Below are 26276 nucleotides of genomic sequence, written 5' to 3' on the forward strand. Positions count from 1 at the left end.
TTTTCTATCATGAACCGTCCCTTTTGTCTCTCTCTCTCTCTAGTTCTCTTGTGTTCCATACAGGGACAACACTACCACTACCAACAACAGCAACTACTAAAAACTCTGTTGTGTGCTCTCGACTGTAGAGCGCGCGACTCATATTTGATGATGATGAACGGCGTCGATTCATTTTTGTTTTTTTCGGGAAAAAGAAGAAGAAGAAGAAGAGAACCAGACATAATGTAATGCGTGCAGAAGAATAAGGAGTGGCCCAAAAGGGGGTTAGGTTGATGGACGAGAGAAAAGAGATCTTCTTCTTCTCTTTTCCTACGCCATTTGTTTCGTTTCGTTTCTTTTTCTTTTGTTTGCTTGATTCTTTTTTTCTTCTTTCTTTCTCTCTTTCTCTCTCTTACGAAGACGAATTCGATTCGCACCTGCCGTTGTCTCTGTGCGACATGAACGGCCACTATAAACGCGCAATGACCGCCATATGAGGACATTGGACGACTCCGAGTTGTCTGTGGTAGTTTTTTCTCCTCTGCTTTTTCCCCCCGCTGTCAAAGATTTATTTTGATTCAACGGCATCTCGATAACTTGGCTTAGAATACGAATCGTGGTCTTCTCCGGCGTGTGTAATACTTGCACACAAGAATGTCAGAAGAAGAAGAAGAAGAAAAAAGAAAACGATGACTGAAAAGATTGGAACGGAATGATAACTTTGAGAGCGCAGTATGCAACCGTCATTTGACGCTATCGTTTGTCGGGCAAGAAGAGCGCAGACATTTCTCAGACAAGAAAAAGTTTCGATTGCGCACCAAAAGTTCGATAAAATAGACAAAAAAAAACAACAAAAAATTTGGGATACCTGCATGTATGGCGCGGTTCGTTATTGGCTTGTGTTTGACACGTTGAGCATATCGTCCGTGCGATGGCGCTAGCAATGTTGACACTCTTCCGTCGGCTGAGTCTTCCGAATTTTTCCCTTTTCGGAACGCCCGCCATCCAATAGAATTTCTGGAAATAAATATAAAAAAAGGAATTCCTGGAACGTGTTCTGGTACTTTTTTTTTCTATTCCTACATGTCCCATGGTGTTCATATCCTCTTGACTTTGTAACCATTGATAGGCCTGTAAATGCACCAACTCCAACGCAAACTCTTCAACGACAAATGAATCCTTTTTAACAATTCCTTAATAGAAATGCTTTACATTTTTAGATGAATTGCTGTAGGGGTATCCCTACATAGAGATAGGACGATCGTATAATATTTAGGTAGATAGTACTATTAAACACATTCGCATTATTTCTTTTTTTCCTTTTCTATATTCTTCAATTGCTGGAGGGAAAAACCAGTTATTCGGGAAACGCACACGCCTTGCCTTCTATTCCGCCCCACTTGATTGGCCACTTTGTTAGCCTTCGTTTCTGGCTTCGATTCTCGTTTTTCATGTGGAATTCTTCGGCATTTCCGTGAGACATTCTTTTTCGATATATTTTTTTTGTTTCATCCCCCTCCCGTTTCGTTTCCATGGCCGGGCTTCTTTGATGGTGTGTTAAGTACAAAATTGTGCGGGTTGCCGGCTATTCGCAATCTGGTTTAATTCTATAATACTCGCACTGGTAATTCAATCATTTGCAAGTAACGCTAAACAGGTCTAGATCTGAGCTGTAACCGATCGTGATACTGTGCCTTTTCGGCGCATGAAAAAACGAATTCCTTTTATGTAAATAGATCTTCTTTCAATTCGTGAATAGACACTCGTTTCCGCTGGCCTTGGTGTCTTTCTTTCACTGTGTGTGTGTTTGTGTAATATCCAAAACATGCTGTCAGTGTGAAAAGGACGTCGCCACGCACACACACACACACACGTCCAGTAAAGGAGTAGAGAAAAGAAAAAAAGAGGGTTAGACTGGATGGGCAAAGTGGTATGTCCGGGGTTGTCGGCAGAGGCTTACGCAATTGTTAGTCGGGACCCGAGATGACGGGCGAGGGACAAGACAGGGTCAACCGAGAGAATCTTGAGGGAGCAGCAACACGAGACGGGCACTTCCCCTTGGATTGTTTCTCTTTATTTTCCTGATGTGCTCCCCCACAGCCGGTTGACGCGCTCGAGAATCTTGTGGGTTCTTTTTTTCTCATCTTGGCTAGTTTGGCTGTTGTGTGTATATATAGGAAGTAGTGTTAAAGAGCTCTTCTTCTTCTTCTTCTTCTCTTGTTGGCTGCTGTTTCTCGACGTGTTTCGAGTGTCTCGTTGTCATGTTACCCGTCAAACGTGCCACGTCACTTACATAACCGCAACCCCTCTAGCACCCCTCTCTCACCCACTTCATCATCTCAGCTCGCTGATTGCTCTCCACTCTGTTACAAATTTCCATTTTTTTTCTTTTTTTCTACCACACTCGCAGTCCCAAGTTTGGAAACTTTTCGACTTGACGGCCGACAATGATGCATGTCTTAATCATTACCAAATTTCGGCTTTTGAAGTGGACTAGACTCGGAAGGTGAGCCGCCACGAAATTTGATTTCAAATTTTAGCGCTCTTCTTTTTTTTTTTTCGGGGGGGGGGGGGGAGGGAGGTAAAGATAAATAAATGCGTATTTCAGCACGCACAAGTTGCGATATTAATCACAAGTTTTTGAATAGAAGATACCCTCTTCCAGCCCTGTCAACTGGCTGCCAGTCAGACGTAAAAAGACGACGGACACGAGCGACGTGTTGGGATTATCAGCCGCTCTGAGTTGAGTGAAGGCAAGTGAATAAGGAAGGAAGAAAAGTTAAGACACGCAATGTTTACAGAAAAAGGCTGTGAAAAGGTGAGGGGGAAGAAAATCAGTTCTTTCATATCCTTCCTCAACTTAAAGCCGACGGCCGGGAACTAGGCGAAAAATGTTATTTCAAGAAAAGAAAAGTCTGCGGGTGTCAACAAATTTCAATCCCAGTTTTTATTTTATTTTTAAAAATTTGACTGCAACAGTTCAGCGGCCGAGATATGAATTCATGGGATTGGAGTAGTAGTAGTGTAATAGGCGAGAGAGAGCCAGACATTATTGTGTGTCAGCGAACGCGTCATGTCCAAAAAAGGGAAAAAAATCTAAAAAAAAGAATATCCACCACGACGACGGCGAATAGAAAAACAACAACCAAACAAAAGATATGCGGACGCGGAGGAATAGTAGAGAAGAGTTTTTTTTTAGTCTCCTTTATGCGTGTCTCCTCCATGTTGAGTTTTTTGTTGTTGTTGTTTGTTTTGTGTCCGCTTGTGCTTTTTGGGTGTAGTGCGTATAGAGTAAGTCTATACTGTTGTTGTCCCGTGCAAGTTGGTGGTGGTGATGGTGGTGCCCAAAAGGATTCCCGATGCACGACGACCGTTGTCTATTATTCATCTTACTCACTTGTCATAGAGACTATCCAGCATGTGATGTCGGGGCCCAGTTCACATTCCTACAACTCGCCCTTCTGCTATGTTTCGCTCTTGTGTGAGCGCGCCTCCTCCTCTGCTGTCTCCTCGCACCCCGCTCCGCCGCTTGCGCGCGTCACGAAGCGGATGCGCAACAACACACACACAGCACCGTTCGGGTCGTCCCCACATTTTATACAGGCGCACGCAGTTACACCGATTCGATATCAAACGTGTTTTTTTGTTTCTTTTCCTGACGGTATTGGAGAGAGGGACAGACAAATACACAAAACATACCGAAAAGGAGAGACTCGGTTGTTCTTTTTCTCTCTTTTTTTAATCATTTTTGTTTCGTTGTTGTTGCTGGATTATATAGGTTGTTGTATTACAATGGTGATGGGGGGAAAAAAAGCCTTTGGCACGGCTGGAAATGTAAGTAATTGGTCTCTAGGAAGGACGGCCTGGAAGAAAAGGGGGGGCCAACCACACAGCGCTGGAGGAGCATCAAGAGAGAGAGAGAGAGAGTTGATTTGCGTTGCGGCAGATGTTAGTTTTCTGCTGCCCTTTGCGGTTTTCTCTCCTTGATTTCTTTTTATTTCTCTCCCCTCCATCTCAAAATGGAATTTGTTTTTTTCCTAGAGTTTTTTTTTTGTTATTGGGCCGGAGCGCTACATTATTACAGCTCCCGGTAACATGTTTCACGCTGGGCGACAATCTAGTCCGTTGCGAGCTACAGACAATAGCGCAGACCGCAAATGATTACCGTGCGAAGATATTTTCCTTTTACTAGAGCGCGACGATCACTTCTTTTTTTTTTCACATTGAAAATCTGTTTTCTTTTCTATTTTTTTTTCGGCTCCTTTTCAAACTATCGTGTGTGCCCGTATAGAGAGATTAATAATAATAATTTTAAAAAAACCTAGTAGACGTACACTGTTTAAATCATTCAACGTGTCTGATTGAAATGCAAATGCCCGAAATTCCGTTGCGATGACGAAAATTCAGCGAGCGAAAAGGAAACACGGGCCAACAAAAGATAGAGAGGAGGGGGAGCAATATGTTTTTAAAAAAATGACAGCGGAAAATATACACGACACACAAATATGGGAGTATACACGCTACAAGAAAACCGGGAGACATTGAGACTGGAGAGGAATCAATAAAGAGCTAGCGCTCGCCTCTGTATGGATTCGCGCTATAGGTACTATAGGTGGACTTTTCTTTTTGATCACGGGTCTCTCCTGCCCGGGAGGGCCGCGGCAATCGAGATTGATCGCCTACCGATCGTGTATGTATTTATTTCTTTATTTCCCATCCGTTTTGAATGCCCTTTTATTATTATTTGTACCCTGACATGTATCGCTTTGATCATCAGTGACTTTCACAAGGTGAAATCAAACCATTTCTGGATGTCTGGAAATTCCTGTTTATTTTTATCTCCGATATCGATAAGGAAATGATCGGGGTATGCGGCATTTTTTGTTTGTTTTTTCAACGAGAAAATATTTGCAACAAATATTGCAAATTGATTCGTTGCTGAACTTCATCCTTCACTCAATATGGTGAATTATATTTTGTCCAACGTGCCGATTTTTGCAAAATTCTTTTTGCTTTTTGATGATTCGGTGCATCGCCAGATATTTATAGCAGTAGTTCTATATACTACTTAGCTAAATTTGACTACTGGTCTTTCTTTCTTTTTGTGTCTGTCTATCCTTCAGAAGACACCGCCCGTCTGCGAAAAAACGAGCCGGGTTTTACGACTGATCGTAAAAGAATAAAACAACTTCTCTTTCCTACATTTTTGGCTGCCTACCTTTGCAGTTATTTTATTTTACTTTATTTTTTTGGCATTTACCGACGGCTTGGCTGTCAAGCCCATAAAGACTGCAGTATAGTTTTTGATATCTTTTTCTTTTACCCCTGTGAATCTATTTTTACTATCCGTGCAAAAAATTTTTTTTTATTTGCTCAAACTCCAGTTACGGTATGAGTAGAAATCAGTGAGCGCTGATGGTGGCCTCCTAACTTAAAAAAAAAAAATCATGGAACGATTAGCATTTTGGGATGCGGATTATTACGATGAATGAATAAGGTACAAGGCTCGAGTCTAGGCCTATAAAAAGCCCTCGCTCTAACAGGAGGGTCAGGCCGCCATGTTGGAAAAGCCGTCTGACCTATCACAGCGTATCCCTGCACAATCCCATAATGCCTCAAGTGTACACCAGGACCAACTTATTTCTAGAAGAAAAATTCGGCGTGTAATGCGAAAATTTTTTTTTTTTTTTTTGACGAAAGGGAATTCATTTTCTTTCAAATTTCCACAAAAATGATTGACCACACACATACACTTGAGCACGGAGAATACGGGGTCGAAAGTATTTTCTTTTTTCGACAAGATCAAAAGAAGTTGGTAAATAAAAAGCCAAATTTTCTCGAGAAAAATAAAGTGAAAAGGTCGAATAGATATTCTGTACAAAAGGCGGTGTTAGAAATATAAATGGCGTTCACGGCAGCAAAAGTCAGCGGTTATTATTTATTTATTTCCCCCTTCAAGGGGACACACGGGAAGGATATCTAGCTAAGGGGTTGTCTTTTTCTTTTGGCTCTTGTGTTGATGTGCGCCACATAAGCCCTGGGATTAGCTTAATGTCTTTCTGGATATAGAAGAAAAGAAAAAAAAGAAGAGCAGCCGAATAGGAGAAACATTAGGGAGACTTCTTGTCAAAATGCTCTGGGTGCTCCTGCTCCTGCTGCTGCTGCTGCTGGGCTGTTGGCCGTGTTTGTTGTTGTTTGAACCCCCTCGAAGAAGAAAATACAAACGGCGGATCATGGAAAAACGGAAGATATTTTTAAAAAATATAAGGAAGGCAAAAAAGAGTGTATAAGAAGAATAAGAAAACCCTTTTCTTCTTTTGCGAGTTATAGAGGGAACTCCGTGTCAAAATGTGTCGAAAAATCTTTTTCTTTCTTTCTTGCTCTCTGGGAATAAGACTCTTATATTTACAGTGCTGTGTACCATACACAAACATATGGCCAAAGAAAGAATAATGAAAAAGGCTGTGTGGTTGTGTGTGTGTGTGTGTGTGTGTGTGCAATTGCTGTTACTTGTGCCATTAAGAAAATTTGGCTGGTTGAAAAAAAGAGTACGAGCCCGTTGGAATCCATTTGTCAACCGGCCCATAGATAATCAGTACGTTGTGTGACTGATGAAAATGGGCAAAAGAAGAAACTGTGCACATGTTTCTCTTCGAGTACACTACTAGTAAGCTACTATTACTACTACTACTACTACTACTACTACAACACAAGTACCGCTAGAAGTTTTTTTTTTTTTTTCCCAACCCAAACATGAGCAAATAGAAAGATTCTGTGGCGTACTGGGTGCGCGCCGTCTTTCAAATTCAAACCCCCTTTTTCTTTCTTTTTTTGGCTTTTTGGCACAGACACACACGTTCACATTGGGAAAGAGAGATAGGGTGGCCCATCTCCGAGATTGCAGATGGGAGATTGCAGAAGCCCTTTTTATATTAGAAGGCCATTTACTCAGTGTCTGGACGTGATCAGGTAAAAATCCGAAGGGATATGTTGTAGACCGTCTGCGAGGTCCCCCCGGTTGTCGGACTATACGCCGCCGCTGCAGGTATTGATAGTTTCATGATGGGTCGACGTGGAGACGGTGTGCTCCTCCTCGTCGATGGCGGCGGCGGCGGCCGACAGGATCATCTGCTGATGCTGATGCTGATGATGCGGCTGCTGCTGCTGCTGCTGCTGGAGGTGCTTGATGTCCATGGGCGACGAATCGGCGCTGCCGCTGCTGTAGCCGTTGAGCAGCTCCGAGTTGTTGGCCGAAACGGCGAAATTCGTCTCCGGCTTGTGCTGAGTCGTCGTCTCCTTCTTGGCCTTCATGCGCCGATTCTGGAACCAGATTTTGATCTGTCGCTCAGTCAGGCAAAGGGCGTGGGCGATCTCGACGCGACGTCGCCGCGTCAGGTACCGATTGAAGTGGAACTCTTTCTCCAGTTCCAGCGTCTGGTAGCGCGTGTACGTCTGGCGAGTTCTCTTCGGGTTCGGCACGACATCTAAAACACAAGATCACAAAAAAAAAATCCAAAAAAATTCTTTGAATGACATGACTGTGATATTGTCTCTTGGGTTTTAATTGAAGCTCGAAATCGGAACAGGTTTTAATTGGAATTTTCTTTTTTTTGAACACAAAAAAAAGATAACTAGATTAAACATGAATATTTGGAATTGATGCTCGGACGGGGTGAGGGTTGGCGAGGAATAATAATAGTAATATTAATAAGGAATATCGTCCGCTCGCGCTGCGAGAGGAAAAGATCTGTAGCGGAGATGAGATTCCGAACCGGAGATTCCTGCGCGCCAGCAAATGAGCGCGCCAAGAATAAAAAAAGGCCGAGAGATCCTCCGAGAAACGAATAACAAATCGCGGGGCTCTCTCTACGTGCGGGCTATGAACCTAGCGCACTAGACTCGGTATCCTCCCCCCCCCCTTTCAAGTATTATAATAATAATAAGACGTGGAAAATACATTTTTGTTTTTTTCCCCCTTTTTTCTGCCACCTACAGAGCGTTGGGTCCGCTTCATCTGCTCGTTCTTGGACGTGCATAACACACGCAGCTCTTTGACTCGAGTGTACTCCACTCCACGTGACTCGCATTCCCCTATATGTTGTCGATCCCCTATTCCTCCTCGCTCTTTATTTGGACTCCCGGCCCGAAGCGGAATGAGATAAAAACTAAATAAGGTTTTTTGTTTTTTTCTTTTTTCTATCGTGTTTTGTTTTGTTTCCAATCTTTTTTTGTTAGGGACTTATTCGATTTTTTTGTCTTATCTGTTTAACAAACAAACAAACTTTGAAAGCGACCGTTGCTATGGTGACCGTTTGGAAAACATTGGAGGTTACATACCTGCGTAGGCTTGCATCCAGCTTCCGGGAAAGTAACTGGAGGCGTTTGGGTTTTTGATGCAGTAAGATCCTCCGTGAGTTTGCATCATGGGATGGTGATTCTGTGGCTGCTGTTGGATGCTGTTGTTGTTGTTGTTGTTGTTCTGGAATCCCCGGAGGTCCGTGTAAGGATTGACGTTGTTGTTGATGCAACTGGGCGTCGACGATTCTAAAAGCGGATTCAGTGCGGATGTGCCGACGTTTGGCCCGTTAGTCGAGGCCAGTTGCTGGGCATTTTGCTGGTGAAGAGTTTGCGCTTGACGCTGGTGAGGATTGAAGGAGCCCAGTTGATTTTGAGTGAATCCGTACGGTCCCGCTCCGGCCGTTGTGTGATCGTGAAGAGAAGCCGGCGAAGCGGATGACAGGGAAGGTGATGCCGAAGCCGACAGAGATGAGGAAGAAGATGAAGCCGGTGAGGTACAGCCGGAAGCTTCAAGGCTCTGATGTTTGGCCACCGGAGCCAAAGTTGTGCTGCACTGGAAACTGACTGGAGCCGCTGGCTGATAACTGCCGTGCGAAGTTCCCGTGTACCTGAACGAAGGCGGCGAAGGTGTGGCCGTCGCGATGGGGTTGGCGGAAGAAGGCGCCACGACCACCGGTTGATGGTGGTGGTGGTGGTGTTGGTACTGGCCGTGGTGGCCATAATACTGCGACGATTCACTGTAACCGTATTTGTAGAATTGGTGATGATCTTGATTGGTCAGATGGTGGTGGTGGTGATGGTGCGGCATGGCCGTGGCCGTCGTCGCCCCCCATCCGCCCGCTGCCGCCGCAGCCGCCGCAACGTTACCGAAATACGAAGAACTCATTTTTCAATTCGAAACAAACTAAAAATTCACGATCCCAAAAATTCAACGCACTTTGAACCAAACGATGACAACAACAAAAAAAGAGTTGAAGTTGGAAAAATGGATGAGGGAGCTAAACGAGTTGTTTCATCCAGTCCGGCACTTGGATTCGCAATGAGGTGCAGTCCGTCAAGACTTTGGCGGATATGTGGAATTGTCGGCGATGGATGTCCATCCCTCTACCCTTATAGAGAGGCCTAGTAGTATAGACACACCATCCCTTTCTTCTGTCAACCCCCTTCCCAAATCACATATGAGGATGTTTTTCTGCACGGGCCCTCTCTCACTCCAGCAGCCAGCGGACCAATCACAGGCCGTCAAAAACAACCCCCCCTGTGCGTGTGCCACGGCTGCTGCTGGATAGAAACTGTATGCGTGTGTGTGTATGCGAATTCACAATTGAAAATGTATACGCGGAGGAGAACAGATGGAGAGAGGGGAAGGGGAGGGTTGAGCATGTGGAAACGGGGGGGGGGGGGTGCTCCCGTCACCCTATTGGATATCCCCCTCTCCTGCTTAACTCTTCAGGCTGCTTCATCGCACTACAATGGAGAGAGCGGACCTGGTCTCTTTGCTCTCATATTTTATTCGACCTATTCACAGTCGATTCAGTAATAGAATTTCCATTATGAATGAAGGAAGAAGAAGAGCAGAACGGAATATAGCGTTACCTCCCCTTTTTGGCTCTTTGATCGAGTGTCTCTCCCCTCCACCCGTTTGGCTTTTATCCATTGATTCCGTGGATCCGCCATCTTTTTCATTGGAAAGTTTATTTTATTTTATTTTATTTTTTCGGTGAGAGACTTTTGCCACACACACAAAAAAGCACGATCCATTAATCCTGGCTCTCTTTGGTACGCAGGAGAAATAGTTTGGACCGTGTTTTTGTACAGAATGTTTGTACTGTAACAAGCGGTTAATCGATTGACATTCTCAAGCCGCCTGCGACAACAACATGTGATCCGCTTTTTTACCTTTTTCCCGGAGCGGTTCATTAGGAGCCTTCGCAAGCTTCTTCTTTCTTGTTAAATTTTTGATAATAATGTCCGTATTGAGGAAGCCAGGAATGATGATTAGATTTGACGTTGTTCCTAGACCAGTCTGGACATTGATTCTTTTCAACAGTGTGGCCCATTATAATCATCTTTACTTTTTTCCTAGAATATGATTTCCTTCTTTTTCTCTCTGGCGTCATTTTCTATCAAATGTACATAAGCAACAGGTCCCGCAGAAGACGGGACGCGCTATGCATTTCTAATGCTTCATTATCTCACATGTTTCAATTAAACCGAGAGAAAGAAAATGGAATGAAAAAAAAGAGACGGGACTCGCGCAAGGTTATCGGGCTACTCTCGTGGAATGACGTTTTTTTCTTTCTTTCGTCTTACAATTTATTCATCTTTTCATTTTTGTGATAGTCCACTTTGATTAGCTCCCTCCCGCGTCTGACTTGAAAACAAAAAAACAAAAAAAAACTTAAAATTTGGTTTAGTTGCCTTCAGTTTTCGTGTGTCCTCATTTCTATCATCTCACTCTGGTTCCAGTTTACCCATATTTAATAATTTTGTTTCGAAAATGGACCGCGTCAATGTGTGACTGTCCGACAGGGCTGTATATATATAGCCTACTACCGTTAGGTTGTATATGAAAGCTACCGTAGAAGTTTAGTGGTGGTGGTTGTGGGTGAACCGGTAGCCCGAACATATGAGTAGCATAGTCATATTATCCTTATTTTTATCCACCATAAAAAAAATATCCGGTTGTAACTTTTTATAGACACATCACACACACACACACATGAGCCTCTCCGGCTCGGGCTTGAATGAGCTCCTTATGTTTCCACGCTGCTCCTGATGTGGTGAGACAAATATCTACCAAAGGGGGGTAGGTTTACTTGGAGGGTTAAAATGACAATAATAGGGTTTGAAGCAATTGAGAGAAATGCAAAAGTTATATTGCTACAGACCCTGAATTTTTTTTTTTTTGCCAACTTTTTCGAGCTGTAAGAGAGTCCAGGAGAGTCCAGTTCAGAGGGTTGTCTTATCCATTTATTTATTGTTTTCTGTGTTGTCTTGTGTTGTTAAATGCCCGGAATGAAGGATGAACACGAAGCTGCTTGACATGTCACTATAAGAAAAAAAAATGGATATTATTTTGAAAGAAAAAAAAAAAGGTGAAGGGGGTCAGCAGCGGGAGCAGAAGCTGCTGCAACAGAGAAAAAGAGTGGCCAGCCCCCGTGTGTGGGTCTTCCCTGTGGGACTGGTGTACTACTTGTTTGTTGTGTGCGTTGTCTTGTCTTGTATAGAGAATAATAACGCCAGCAGAGGCCAAACGATCCTGGGGTACAGTCCTGGGTTACTGTATAGTAAGTGTCCATGTCTAGTTTTATTGCCCATTAGTTGTCGCCCTCGGAGCACAACAGCCGACATGACTAGCAGTACTCAACTCTCGGTAAGGTTTTTCCCCCCACCCCAAGACAGAGGCAGCAGCAGGCCCCCCATCGAACGTTCCACGTATGTGTGCCAAACTGCCATTTTGGCCAAAATCGGAATCTGGACGAGCCAATCCGTCCGTCCGTCCTTTTTTTTCTTTTACTCTTTTTTCTTTTTTGGTTTATTATTATTTATTATTTCCTTTTGGCTTTATGTTACCCCGTACAACATTCCCCATCTCTTTTTTTGTGTGCGTGTGAGTCTCCCGTGTCTCGTCTATGCCAAATGGGGTCGTTTGGAGAAGAAAATCGTTCCATGAACCACACACAAGCAACTGCTTCGGATGCACATTGAATGGACCAACGAACCAAACAACTTTATCTGACAGGGCATTCAGACGCTCCAGCTCCACGCACATGTACGAGCTCAGGAAGGAAGGCTGGCAGCCTCAATTCTGACAATAACAAGTCTATATTATACGACCAACTGCAGTTAGGATTTAACCCTCTTATACTTGGGAAATAACGTCAAGTTAAAGAGCTGTAATGGCCGGACTTATTATGAGCGAAACCCAACAGCTCACTACCGGTAATAAAACTTGACACTCGGATGATGAAGTTACTAGAAAAAAAAAGAGTTGGAAAGGAAATGGTGAGAATTAATTTTTTTTATAATTTTTGTATCATCTTTTTACGTTATTCTTATTCGCTTAAATCGAATTGACATTTTTTTGAAAGATTTATTTTATTTGCACAAAAAGTTATCGAGGGTAGAAACTGCTTAGCCTTTTTGGAAATGATAGAACGTCGTCTGCTATTCATTTAATTCAAGTCTGTGCTTCCCTCGTCCAAACGCGGTCGAGCGTTTCGTCATTCCTTTTTTGGTGCAAAATTTTCGATTCTTCACTGCAAACATTTGTGGCTATTGACTTTCAACGGATAATGAACTGACTTTGTGACGAATGAAAAATTTAAAAGACAGTGGTGTTATTGTCTCTTCTCGAAATCGCCATTATCTCTCGCGACCACGTGTGCTTCGTGCGAAAAGCAAGGAACTTTTACGGTGAAAAGCCTTTTCTGAATAAAGCGTCAGCCCACGACATCGCCACTCCGAGCTCTTTTATTCATTTGCATCCAACAAATGTAAGCTTTCTTTATTTATTCTCTCTTTCCCCCCCCCCCCATGTTTTCAAGTCTTGAAGAAGCTGTAATGGCAATGTTCCAGCTGATTTCAATATTCGTATTTTGCTATTCGTTCCCCAATCAACGATGGCTTTACTCAGCACAGGCATATTGATCGAAAAACTTGTTGTTACTGTGTAGCATTTCTGCGAATGCAGGATGTCAGCGATACGTGCAGAGTTAAAATTCCCTTCCAATGCAGCTGTGAGTAGAAGTGCAAGAAAAGTTAGATCTTTCACAGGTAATAAAAACCTGGTCGTGAACTCGTGAAGAAGATGAAGCTACCGTATGCAATACATGCAAATTAGCAAAGAGTTGAAAGAGAGACGGGTGCAGTAGTGTAAGATGGTTTTTTTGATTTCTCTATTTTAGTCCGTTCCTTGTTGAGCTCTTCCAAGAAATTTTTGAGCAATAAATAAATCAAATTAAGAGCCATTTGTTATTCGGACGGGTTGAATACGTGCTCCGTATAAAAACCGCACAGCTTTTTATTGTGGCTCACAAGACTTGTCACCGTGGGCTCTCTCTCTCTCACACACACACACCCAAAAACTGCTTCAGCAAACGACAACGAGCGCATTACATCAAATTTACAGGGTCTTTCACGACTCGGAGACAGGCTCATTTTTTCCCTTCTAACCTTTACCCAAAAAGTAAAACATTTTTTTTTTTTTTTTTTTTTCAAGTTCCCGTTTTATTCTCTGTCGAAAAACTACCGCACATTCTTTCTGCTCTGGAGGTGTGGGTTGCACACACGTGTTGGAGAGAGAGATCTTCTCTAAACAAGGTGCGAATAAGTGATATAATTTGCCTCACTCCCTTTTCGATCGGCAAATATTTACACAACGGCCAACAATTACGAAAGTCTTCGTTTTTATTCGCTGGTGTGGGTTATTTTTCTTTCAATTATTGGAAAAGTAAATTATTTTTTATTAGACTAAAACTAAAGGGGCGTCCACCCAATAAACAACAGGCCCGTTATACTTTGGCAAATAACTTTCCTTTCAATTTGATTGATTTGATGTTTGGGAGCCGAACTTTTTCGCGGAGTTTTCCTATTCGCTCATTTTTTATTTCAGTCGGAATTTCAGGTTTTCTGTATTAATAGCAACTCCCACTGAAATGTTTCTTTCATCAAAAATGATTTTTATTTTCGAACGATTTGACATGATATTCTAACACCTTGAAAGCTTGACCGCTTGTGCGTTCCAAAGGAAGCCGCGCTCTATAAAAATGCGCAGCCACTCTTGTTTCGATGACCCTCATCCTTGTTCATCATTCTTTATTCCCCTCAACAACACGGAAAATAAAAATAATGGACCAAAGAGTTTTTGGCTGCTCTATACTGTTGAGATCGATGCTAATCCAGGAATATAAAAACCCGTGTACCCCTTTTCGGTCTTTTCGGTACGCCGCATAGCTTTGCGTATACGGTACTGTACCATTTGATTTCCTGACATTTTTCTTTTCATTTTTTTTTACTAGCTGGCGCTAGTCAAAAAAGAGCGAGAATGATAATAAAGGATCTTCTTTGCCCTTGTTCTGAATTTTTCGTGGACCGGTTGTCGGCTGCAGCTTCTGAATCAACGGTAGCAATTGGAAGATCTTGTGACCGGCCCTGTCGTAAAAGGGGGGACAGAATAATAAAAATTCAGAAACCTGTAGATTAGAAATGAAAACGGCCGCTATTCGCATATCCAGCCGAATAGCGGACGGTATGTCTATATCCGCGGCGGCATCGCGGATAGATTTGAAGCCAGCTACCATCGAGTAAAATGCCTACCTAGGCCTACCTGGGCCGACGAAAACGGTACCGTACACAGCACTGACGACTTATTGGCGATTTCCAGAATAGTTAGTGAGTTAAATGGATAAAATGAATTTCTTTTTTATTTCTGGTTTCGTTTTGACAGTTCTAGTACGGCGGCTTGAACTGTCAACCCGTTTTTCCTAAATGAATTCAATATTTTTTTTTACGAGGAAAAAGAGGATGAAATGGAGACTTGATAATGTTAAAAGACGAGTAGAAGTGGAACTAACTCCCGAACCAGATTCTCCTTTTTGTTGTAACTCGGCGGATATCAATCGATATTCTCTCGGCTTGTGTTTTCGATGATGAAACTTGGTCGTACAAGTTTTTGAAGGCAACTGAAATAAAACAAAAGAGGGAATCAAAAATGAAATAAAAACTTGAGCGATTGTAGTGCAACCAAACTTGGAATCAATTACCATATTTACGAAATTATTTCTTTTTATCAGCTTCCCCTTTTTCTTTGTTTCTCGTCGTTTGCTTCTGGAAATGTATGGGAGAAGTAGAGACGAGCCAAAAAAGCTTTGTTCCCATAATTGATTTCATTTCGGTTGTTTGATCCTTTTTGATGTTGTTGATGGACCAGTAACTTTGATGATGGAAATGAAGTTTTTGGACAGACATGTAACTGCAATCAGGAGCAAGAAAAGCAATTTTGTGGTGGGTTCTTCAAATCTCTTATGTATGATAGGGTCTTGCCAACCAACCAATGTGAGTGCAAGGATAGGCAAAAAAAAACAATTGATTTGAAAATAAAAATACGAGGGACACGACGAAGACAGTCAGTTTTCTTTTTTTTTTTCTCGTATTTACACGGGAACATTCACAATCCCTTGAAGAAGAAAAAAGAAAACCTACACAAGGATAAATAAATAAAAAGAAAAATTCAGAATGTAAAAAATATAAAATCCCCCCTTCAAAAAATAACTCGAAACTACTCGGAAAAGAAGAAGAAGAAATTTTTTAAAAAGGAGAATTGAGAAGAGTTGGTTTAGGTTCACAGCAGCGAGAAAAGAGAGACAGGGAGAGAAATGAAAAAGGAATCAGCGTAGCCTGGGCTCGTTCGTCATTAATTTTGCCCATCCAGGTTCTTTTCAGTGCCAGTGACGGCGCACTAGGGACGCGCATCCATCACAGTCCGGCGTTTTTCGTTCGCCTGTCGTTGCGCAGCTGTAGGATATACAAGGCAGCCAGCCAGCCAGCCAACACACACATAGAAAATGGAAAAGAGAAGAAGAAGAAGAAGAGGGAAAAGAATATGGGAGGAGTGTGGGTTGTTGTATAACGAGATATAAGAAAAAGAAAAAAAAGATAGAAAGAAGAGAGAGAGAGAGAGACCGGCTTGGCGATGTGTGTTGGGTTCTCCCAACAACGCAACACGACACACGGTCCCCATCATCCAATCGGTGGCCGAGAGACTCTTGTCTGTCTCCCTCCTAAAACAAAAACAACAGAATAATAATGAAAAAGAAAGAGAAGGAAAAAAACAAAATATCGGCCCATCTAATATTGAGAGAAATTGTTTGAATATATCAAAAAGAACGTTGTTGTCTTATCGCCTCGACTGAAGTAGTAGGACTTAAAAACAGCCTGCTGCTGTTGATTGGGACAACAACAAACCAGCTGGAAAGAAGAGAATAATTATTTTTTACTCGGTGGTTGAGTTATCCGATCCTGGAATGATATCAGCCTATCAAATTTTGCTCAAGGGGGGCTCACCAATTATTACGTCAAAAGCATTTTCCATTTTTAATCTCTATAGACTTGTTGACTTCTTCTTCGTCTGATTTAACGGGCCCTAACGGCACATCATTCTTTTCCTGTATTGTTTTCCCCCTTTTGAAATTGTGATGACTCTGTCAGTGTGTGTTTACTGCCGAGGGAAGGAAAAAAAAGGATTTCTCCTCTTTGTCGTTGATGATGATCGTCGTTGCTTCCCCATTTTCTTCTTGGCTGCCAAAAGGTGCCATAAAGTCATTGTTTATTTTCTGCCCTTGCGCACTAATTGGTCTGGTGCTTGGTGCCTGCCGACTCTGCTCGCTTCAAAATGGGACCCATCGATGGGTTATTATTCGCCTTTTTTTTTTCTTCTTCTGCAGCCGAGGGTCACCTTCATCAGGCTCGAGCCATCTTAATTTGATTTTGTGTTGTTTTGTTTTCTGGCACAGCGCCACTTGACTGTTGTTTCCGATTTCTATCACGTTCGGCCCACATTTTCTCTGATTGAACATTTACTGGTACTAGAGATTTGCACAGGCTCATTTTCCTTTTTTGCGGGGGGTCCCCTTGCGAAACGTTCGCGAGTTCAAATCGATTTTTTCGATCCCGTTTGCAATCAATCAAATGCCCTTAGCCGTAACAGCTCTCGATGGCGACTGACGGAATCACGGCAGATATCTGGTAATGGTATCAAAACCGCCGTACTAGATAATTGTGATTGAGTTTTTTCATTATTTATGCGGTGTAGGGAAGGTTTACTCGAGTATTTCGCCGCTACTCTCTCTCACTGTATATATATAACTGAGTGTGTGTGAGAAATGGAGAAGAAGGCCCTGCCTTCTAGCTTTCGATTGGATGGCCGAGACCCTCCTTATCCTCCGCCTTCTCCCGCCAGCATGGCACATAGATAATAAAAAGAGAGTATAGCAGGAGAAAGGAAAAGGCAGAGCCCCCTTCGGTCGGCTAGTGCAGCACATTCACACACACACACACACACCGACCGGGAGACGTTGACAAATCGAAGCTTCGAAGCTCCTTGATCGATTTCCGGCTCCGTCTCCCAATGTAACAGAAAACTCTCTTCTTCTTCTTCTACTTCTCCTAGCGCGCTCCTCCTTTTTCTCTTATTCCTCTTCTTATAGAAGATGTTGTATACATACACCAAGTTATAACGTGGCCAAAAGGAAATTGGAAAACAGTTTTTTTTCCTCTCTTCAAGGGGAGCAAAAGAATGAGCTTAAAGAAAGGCTTTTTTCCAATATCCGAGTGTGACAGCCCGCTGCTGCTGCTGCTGCTGCTGCTGGAGTTGTTGTAGCAGCTTGGCCGACTCGATGTTGATTCGCCGACCGTTGGGCTTTTACACTAATTTCATTCTCTGCTCCTGTTCTGATTCCCCTTTTACTTGTCATTTTCGTGTACAGTTGCAATCACTCAACATTCGATGCCTTTTATTCTGTCTCTTGATTTGTGTAATGAACGTGTTGTACGAAAGAAAAAGAAAAAAAAAGAAGTTTGAAAAGAGAATCAGGAATAAGAGAGAAAACGGGAAGGGGGTTTTGTGTTAATAGGACGGCTTGGCTATCGCGTCTCGTGTCTCTCTCTCTCTTGTCAAGTTTTGGCTTTTTTTTGGTTAGGAGGGGGGAAATACTGCTGCATAGTTGTAGTAGTAGTACTCTCTGATGCCCGGGATGACGAATGGCTCCTGTCGCTCTCGCATCCAGTCGGCTGCGCTGCGTTGCACACACACGGCGCGAGCCTGTATTTATTAGACATTGCAGGCGGCGCGCCTGATTTTTCTTTCCCTTCTTCTTCCTCTCTGCTCTGCTGTGGAAAGGAGAAGAAAAAAAAAGAGCGCTGGTTTGATAATGGAACCAGTAGAAGGAAGAAAAGTAGTATTGCCGATTGAAAATCTGCTCCGACACGACTTGGGAGCGACCAAACGAGCGGGGGCACATAGTAGACGAGTAATAGAAGTAGTATAGTAGTAGTTTCTGATAATCATAAACCAACCGCATATCTATTAGACCAGAGTGAAACGAAACCAACAAACAAACAAACAAAAAATCTGGGCTCCTTTTTTGGGTGAAGTTGGATTTTTATTTCTCTAATCAATAACCAGCTCCTGGTTTGTCCGTTCGATTGACAAGAGTCCTGTTTCCTTTTTTCTTTTCTTTTGTGTGTAAAACTTTCGATCGATGGAATTGAAAACGGGGAGGCAAGTTGAAGGGAAAAAGAGGCCCGAAAAGATTCTCAAGTTTTTGAATGTGTTTCTATTCTTTTTCTTGTGTTGGCTTCTGCTGCTAATAAGAATGATGGCTTGCATTCGACGATGAATGAGTCTCTCATTTCTTTTGTATTTATCAAACGCTACTCGTTGTCTTCTCTCTCTCTCGTTTGTTTGTTTGTTGGTTTTTTTTTTTCTGTTTGAAACAGCGGAGACACATCTCACAGCCACGCCCTTTTCTCGTCCACACGAATAAGGCTTGCAGCTGAGAGAAGTTGATGGCCGTCTGTGTCTCATCGACTCGGGTTTCTTCTTCTTTTTCTTTCCCTTCCACGACGAAAGTTACAAGTTATCACGACACTTCGTATCTACCAAGTCGCTGGGTACGAAGAAAACTGAATACCAAAAAGGCCAAACATTTATAGCGTGTCAAAATTCAACGTGTCATAAACGAGGATGAGAGCAGTCAGACATTGTCCAACATTTTGTTGGATTTCTTTTTCCCTTATTCGGTTCATCATTCTGTTTGGAGGGGGTACACGAAAAAGATGGCCTACAACGACACCTTGTAGGCCTAGGGAAATGGCACGGTTTACTGGCCTTGCGCAACAGTAAGAAAGACATCATGAACGATGGCATTCCCTTGAAATTTTTACAGAAACGAGTTTTTTAGACTTGAAATTCGGGAGAATCCCCTTTTTGATTTCGACCGTTGCCGCAAATCCTCCCCTGCAGAGCCTGGAAAGAAAATGACACATGTAGTTTTTGAACAGGGCCCGGTCACGCGGGAGGGAATTTTGTACCAACCAGCTTAACGCACCTCACCGTTTCCCGCGCCTCCCCCTCACAGTAACCATTACAAGTCCTGCGGGACATTCATCAACGTGAAAGACCCGGAGGACGAGCCCAGGAATTGCCCACAGCCGATTAATAATGCGCAGTAGACCGACTTTACTACCACTAGCGGGGGCCTCCTGTATAGTAAAACTCCTACCGTGTGTTTTACACATGATGCATGGCCCCCGAACGCAACGACAATTTGTACTGTTGAGCATTTTCGGTTCTACCTGAGAGAGTCTCTCGTTTAATCTTGGCCCAACTCTTAACACTATCAAATCGCCATTTTCGCTCCGAGGCTTTTTTCGATTATCACAGACACGCCGGTTCTTTTTTTCTTTCTTACTTTATTTTTTGTGGGTACGCCGACGACCGTCTTCGATTGTTGTTTACGTAATGATGCAAGTAGAAGGCTCCCTTCTACTGGCACTGCAAGCTGTGGTAGTATGCTACAAGCAATTAAAATGAGAAAAGGAAATCTACTCCGTGACGCGCGTTGCCATCGCATCGGCCAGTGGAACCTGTTGGATGGGAAAAAGTGGAGAGGCCAAAGGAAAGAAAGAAACCAAAAAGAAAAGAAGAAAAACAAACCTGAAGAGAAGGAACACATTAGTTTAAGTCATCTTGGAAGCCGCTCGCGCGCGCGCTCTTTTCGTCTTAAAGAGAAGAAGAACAGAAAATGCCCAAAAGGGAGAACACGAAGAAGAAGAAGAAATCTGAAGAAAAAATATAGTTGAAGAAATAACGCGAGCAAAAGAAAAAATATAGGAAAGAGCAACAGCAATCAGCTCTCTTTGATGGAATTATCAACGGGCAATAATCTATACGACTTTTGTGTGTATATGCCGAGAGTCAACCATTTTAAGAGGGGATGCGAGAAAAGAAAGAAGTGGAGGCTGATACCCTCCGTAGATCCTAGATGATCATCGCCGATTACCTGTAACTTTTATTTTTTTTTGCACAGTTGTCTTTTTCAAAGCCGATTTAGAGTCCCTCCAAAGTCTGAAATTGCCAAATTTTTTTGTTGTCTGCGGCAGGTATGTGTTCGCGTTATTATGTATGGGACTGAACAACAACGGCGAGGGGTATCTTTTGTCGCTGTTGAATATTCCCTGGGCAATGGAACAAAAATTCCAATATGTTTTGGGTCATATTGGCCTATGAGAATTCTCAGTTCTTTCTCCTTTTTTTTATCGGAGTTATAGGCTCGATTGTACATTGTCGGCATTCCGTGTCGTTTTGATCCGCCTAAACTATGGAACAGATATGACTGGGTACTAACATTCCAGAAACACTTTTGATGTTAGTAATTACAGAAATACCGGCGCTTGTACCGCTGAAGAAAAAAACAGGCGACAGAAAATTCGAAACTTGTTTTAAAGGAATTGATTCTATCGCAAAAATTGGACGTAGAAATAATGAAACACCGTCGTTTCTTTCTTTACATGTAGAGGATAGCTGTGCTCTTCTTGTTTGTTTGGCCCGGGATCGAATCTAATTTTTATTTTAGAAGGATCATCGTCTATCGCCATCTAGCGACGAATACATTAACTAGTTTGATTTTTTAAAGGTTTTCATAGCTCACTTATTGACAATGCTCGTTTATTGATTTGCTATTTTTTTTATAACAAGTTAAAAAATTACAATTGGCCAGTATGAAAAATGCATTCAATTGTAATTAACTATTTAAAACAATTTTCTTGTTGAATTTTGAATGATTTTTCTTGTTGAATGATGAGGGATTTGAATGAGCTGTTTTGACAGCGTACGCTACCTATGATCCGAATTCAATACTATTTGTTAACTGGAAGACTGCTTTCTGGCGGGTTTTCCAGTAAACATTTGTCAAATCTAAATGTTAGTAGGAACTTGAAAATTTTTGTCTTCTTAAAAAAAAGAAAAAAAGAAAAGAAATGGGAGTCATTAAAAGAAATAGACAAATAGAGTTAAAGGCACTATCGAATACATGAATCCGAAATAGCTGGATGCAGCCGACTGGAACCGAAACCAGAATCTTGTCTCGTTGTTTGTCTGTTTCCCGATTGCCTTTTTTTCCACGAAGATAAGAGAGCCCAGGGTCTTGTGTGCGGAAACCCATCCAGCCCACACACACATATTTCGAGCTCATTAAATGGCGGTGAATTTACGACTCCCCGGCGACGCCGCGCATTGGACGCACAGTAGCGCCCGTGCTGATGTATTTCCGTCCGTCCGGCCTCCTCCGCATCTCCACAGGACGATGACTCTGCGATCTTTCGAGTTGGGGCGGTTCGATCATGTATGTACTCTACATCCTCTCTATCCCCTTTGCGGAGCCGATTCTCCGAGCTGGACTATGGTTGTAAGTCTCGTCGTCCTTCATCCCCGGCTCCTAAATCCCTGCCCATAGCACATGAATACCAAAACAAAATCCATTCCAGTAATAATGAAAAACAAAAAAGAAGCGGTGAATATGTTAGAGGGTCGAACAACAATTTGAAAAAGGCCGTACAACACATTTGGCTCGACAACTCTTGAAAAAAACTGCAAACATTTTATCACGCGATGGTAATCGAAGCCAGGTTTTAAGTGGGCGGGAACTCTTTCCTTTGGGAGCACGTGATTCTGCCTATATAAAGAAAAGAGAGAGAGACACACAATAAAATTCAAGAGAGGGACAAGGTCGCGGGGAAACACCGTCATTTGGACCCCTTTTTTTTTCTTTGCCGGTCGTTGGCGTCTTCATGAAGTCCATCTTCTTTATAGCCCACACCGCCGACTGTTCTATATACGGGGAAAGATTGGACGGTTGTGTAAGTGTTGAGTGTGCGGTTGCCAGTTTTATGGACCCATCAGGCTCTCCTCACAGACACAGTATGATATAGGCCATAAGAATCTGTTACGTCGACTTGCTCCTCCATTCAGTTTTCACCCTTTTGTGTGGGAGAGAGTCAGAGGGAGAAGATGTTGTAGGTAAAGGAGAATGGAGCGGTTGTATTGGTTTAGGGTCGAACTTGTGACGTCACGGGGTCATATAACCAAGGCAAAAGAGAGAAAAACCCTCCTATCTTTTTTTCGACCCTTTTTTCTTTTCTCTTGTGTGTGTGTGTGTCTGCTCTTTTCTTTCACGACGTGGTAATGGGCCATTGCTGTCATCGTAAACTCCGTCGATGGAACGTGCGCCGAGGCTCCTCATGCCGCCCTGTGCATAGGAGATACAAGTCAAAAGAAGTAAAAGAGCGCAGAATGGCCGCCCTAGGAGCCGAAGATAAATAAATAAAGATAAAAAAGCGACAAACCGCCTACTAACTATTACTATACTGGTACTACTACAACTACTACCTAATAAAACATTGGCCCCATTGAGAACGGGCGGGGGAAGGACTGCCGATGGAATCCGACCGAAAACTACCAATTAGCCATGCTGAATAGTTTTTCTTTTTCTTTTTACTGGGAGAAAAATATATATATAACAACTCTATTATTCCCAGTTGTTCGCTAGCTGGGAGCCTTCGGATTGCGGATATCTTGGCGTGTCATCTTCTCTCTTTTTTTGTTTGTTTGTTTCTTTCTTTTGTTTTTAGTTTCTGCTTTCCCCTGTTTTTGTTGTCTTTCTTTCTTTCGAGAGTAAAACGAAATGATGGCGTCGTGATTGCTCCAGAGGCGGTTCACTCACGAAACGGGACGAAAGGGCCAAACACATTTTGGAAACCGCAGCGGGATAGGAAGAAAAACAAAAAAAAAAAAAGGGGGGGGAGGCGATTGTTTGTTGTTTGGAGTAAAACTCTTCTTCTTCTTCTTCCACCAGCTGAAATAATAACGAAACTTGTGTGTGTATTATTCAAACCTTTTTTTTTCCCTCTGTTTTTCTCTTTGGATGTTGTACGGCCACTGATTGAAAATAACGAGAAAAGAGAGAGAGATTCTTGTTGGTGTAGTCGGTAGAGAGTCGAGAGAGTTCGAGTTACACGAGCGTAGAGCGCTCAAATCCTCCGGAGACTACACTGCCATCGTCCATTCCCGACGCCGGATTTGCTTCTCTCACTACAGTCCAGCCTCTTTTTTTCTTTTCTTTCGTATATTTTCTTTTCCCTTGGAATTGTGTGAGTCTGTTATTGCAGTGGGCAGAAGAAGAAGAAGAAAAAATCTAAAGAAAAAAAAAGAGTCGAAAAGCTTTCAAGGGGGGTAGAAAAACTGTTGGATGTTGTGTGATGAAGGAAGTTGGGAAAGTCCAGCTCGACACCCACACCCTCATCCTATACCGGGCAAAAGGAACAACATTGTATATAATTTGTTGGCTGGTTGGCTGGCTGGTTTTGGGGAAGCGGAGGGGAGAAAGAAAAGAGAAGCGGATTCTCCTCCAAGAGCGGATTAGCAAATTCTTCTTGAGCGCTGCTCGGATGTCGGACCAGTGGCGCATCAGAAAGGGAGGGCGGACCCAGTGGCAGCGATTGATGATGGACCGAATGAAAAAAAGGTCCCTTTTCTCTAGCTCTCCCAACACACCGAGGATGTAGGAACCCCCTTGCACACTCTCTCTTCTGTGCCCGACGATGAAAAATCGCTCTCGACTGTGTTTCGTGTACAGTACTTTTTCCTCGTCGTCTGTGCCCTTCTCTCTCTCTCTTTAAGAGTCCTGTACAACCCCCACAGCACAATCGCTCAGCCTAACTGGTATTTTCCTGGACTCTCTCACCCCTCTCGCCAGCGTCAAGGAAAAAAAAAGGAAAAAAGGAAGGAACGATTGGACCAGCTCGGACGGCCAATCCTGCAAGGGAGAGAGACTTTGTCTCCGACTGCGTTCAAAATCGAAATCATTCATCATGCGAGCAGCAGCAGCAGCGCAGGCTCTCTTTTTTAATATTTCTCTTTCTTGTACGTCGTTTATTCAAACACGCATTCACGATTTTCCATTTTTTTCTTTTCTCTACTGCGCATTTTTTATTTACAAAAAGGCGAACTCACGCAAACACTGGGACCACAGATTGATGATGCAAAACATTTTTTACCCGTCTTCGTCATATAGCACCGACCAGGGTAGAGTACGACAACTTTTTTGAACAAGGACAAAAGAAATTTTATTTAGCCGATGAAGCTAACGTATCGAGTACATTTATTCGTTTGGAAATCTAAAAGGAACAACAACAAAAAATGAGAGATCAAAAGAAATTGAAAAAATAAATAAATAAATAAAAGATTTACGACGACGCTGGCCGGTTGGTTATGAATCATCTCGACTCACGAATCCATATCTTAAACAACAGGGAGAAAAATAAAAGATTGTGTTATTTCATCTCATGCAGCGTCGTACAATCTTGACATGAATCAAACGCCTTTAGGACACTCCATTTCCTTGTTTTTAAAGTTTAAAGGTTGATTTTTAAAAAGAAAATGGGATCATCGAGTTCAGTGTTCGTCCCCGCGTTTCTTGTGTGTTTTTTAATATCTGGAATTTCCTATCGAGCTCCTTTTTATTTTGTGATGGAACGACAAACGCGCTATCTCTCTCTCTCGATAGAGAAGGTCAAAGGAGGTTTAGCCTTTCACGTGGGGGGGATGCGATATCCGAGCGAAGGGTTTGAGGAAGAGATGGCGATCAAGTGCATCTGTGGTCGATGTAATAACGGCGACGTGAGCCAACTGGCCAAATAGCGTCCCTGCTGAGACTGTCGGTTGGTAATACCGAGCCGACGATGGAGGAGGAGCCCCCCTCTGCCCCGGCGTCCATATTATACATTTATATTAACTTGTATATTTGGCTAGAGAAGAAAAAGGGGGAAAACCGAAAAGCCAAGCGTCGAGGGGTGGTGGACACATAGAGGATGGCCAAACAAAACAAAAAACAAAAAAAACAAAAAAAGGAAACGAATATATCCTTTTGGGGTATGGAGGACAAGAGAGAGAGGCTTCGATGCCAAAAAGGGAACTGAAAAACGAATATAGCGACCGACACGAGGGTGGAAAAAAGGATGAGCTCCAATTTTTGGAAAGCTGCTGCTGCTGCTGCTGTTTGCTGTTGGTGCCCAACATTTCCCTTCATCTCCATAACTCATTATTTGGATATTGATTTATTAAATGGCAGCAGGGCCCTACTACTAGCACACAGAGACACAACAACATTGGCGTGTGCAGAGAGGCGCGGACCGGAGCGCGCACACACGCGTAACCGGCCGACTTCTTTCTTTTTTTCCCATTTTTGTTGTTTTGGTTGTTGTCCTCGATATTAGAAGCCGTATCGGATTGTTTTCGATCGATTAGTTACACACGTACACACTACTACTACCATCGTGGCCATTTTTGATTCTATACTTGGTCTCGTGTCCACTAACTTATCGAATCCAAATCGGGAAATTACGGACGAAATTAACATTTCTCTTCTTCTTCTTCTTCTTTGACGTCGTTGTTTATTTTATTTTTGATCCTGTAAACGTGTAACTCCCAACAGGATGTGCATCATTTTTCACAGCAAAGACATTTTAGATCGAATTGCAAATTGCCCTTGTCCAGTATAGTGAAAGGGAAAGCCTTGATTTTTTTTTCTGTATTACTGCTTGTCCAGATCCTACAAGAAGATTTCTTGTACAACACTCACAGAGAAACCCCCCTTAGTAAAAATGAAAAGGGAACTTGCAAGTAGGAGTAGTACTACTCTCTCTCTTCGGGTGTACAGCTTTTTTGAGATTTTTGGGAGTCGTAAAAAATCGTTTTACAACCGAAACGTATTGGAGAAAAAAAGGACGAAAGGGAAAATCAGATTTTGACTTTTTTAAAAAATCGGGGAAATCCACGACATGGTAAAAGAACGGACCGCCTAGGAGAAGAAGAAGTTGAAAAAAAAACACGACTTGTCAGTTTTACAACACTGCCTGGTCTTCTTCTTTCTCTTTTTTTT

At 42.7% G+C, this 26276-nt stretch overlaps 1 protein-coding gene and 1 long non-coding RNA gene across 2 annotated transcripts in view; one reads left to right on the forward strand and one right to left on the reverse strand.

Annotated features, from left to right (window-relative positions):
- Positions 1-26276, forward strand: part of LOC124320491 — a 125519-nt gene that overhangs the window by 38103 nt on the left and 61140 nt on the right. The window lies entirely within an intron of this gene.
- LOC124320371 (homeobox protein Hox-A5-like) lies at positions 5211-9504 on the reverse strand. Its single transcript, XM_046783237.1, has 2 exons — positions 8317-9504; positions 5211-7463 (listed from the first exon to the last, which is right to left on the reverse strand). Exons 1-2 carry the CDS (start codon positions 9161-9163, stop codon positions 7006-7008), a joined length of 1305 nt encoding a protein of 434 aa, XP_046639193.1. The 5' UTR covers positions 9164-9504; the 3' UTR covers positions 5211-7005.

The sequence above is a fragment of the Daphnia pulicaria genome, chromosome 1, assembly GCF_021234035.1.
Source record: "Daphnia pulicaria isolate SC F1-1A chromosome 1, SC_F0-13Bv2, whole genome shotgun sequence".
NCBI classification, from domain to species: domain Eukaryota; kingdom Metazoa; phylum Arthropoda; class Branchiopoda; order Diplostraca; family Daphniidae; genus Daphnia; species Daphnia pulicaria.

Bases quoted from the DNA above. Each gene is read 5' to 3' on its own strand.
- LOC124320371 (XM_046783237.1), bottom strand. From the start codon at position 9,163: ATGAGTTCTTCGTATTTCGGTAACGTTGCGGCGGCTGCGGCGGCAGCG. The intron at 7,464-8,316 runs GTATGTAACCTC...CTTGTGTTTTAG, and splicing joins CTGGATGCAAGCCTACGCAG to ATGTCGTGCCGAACCCGAAG.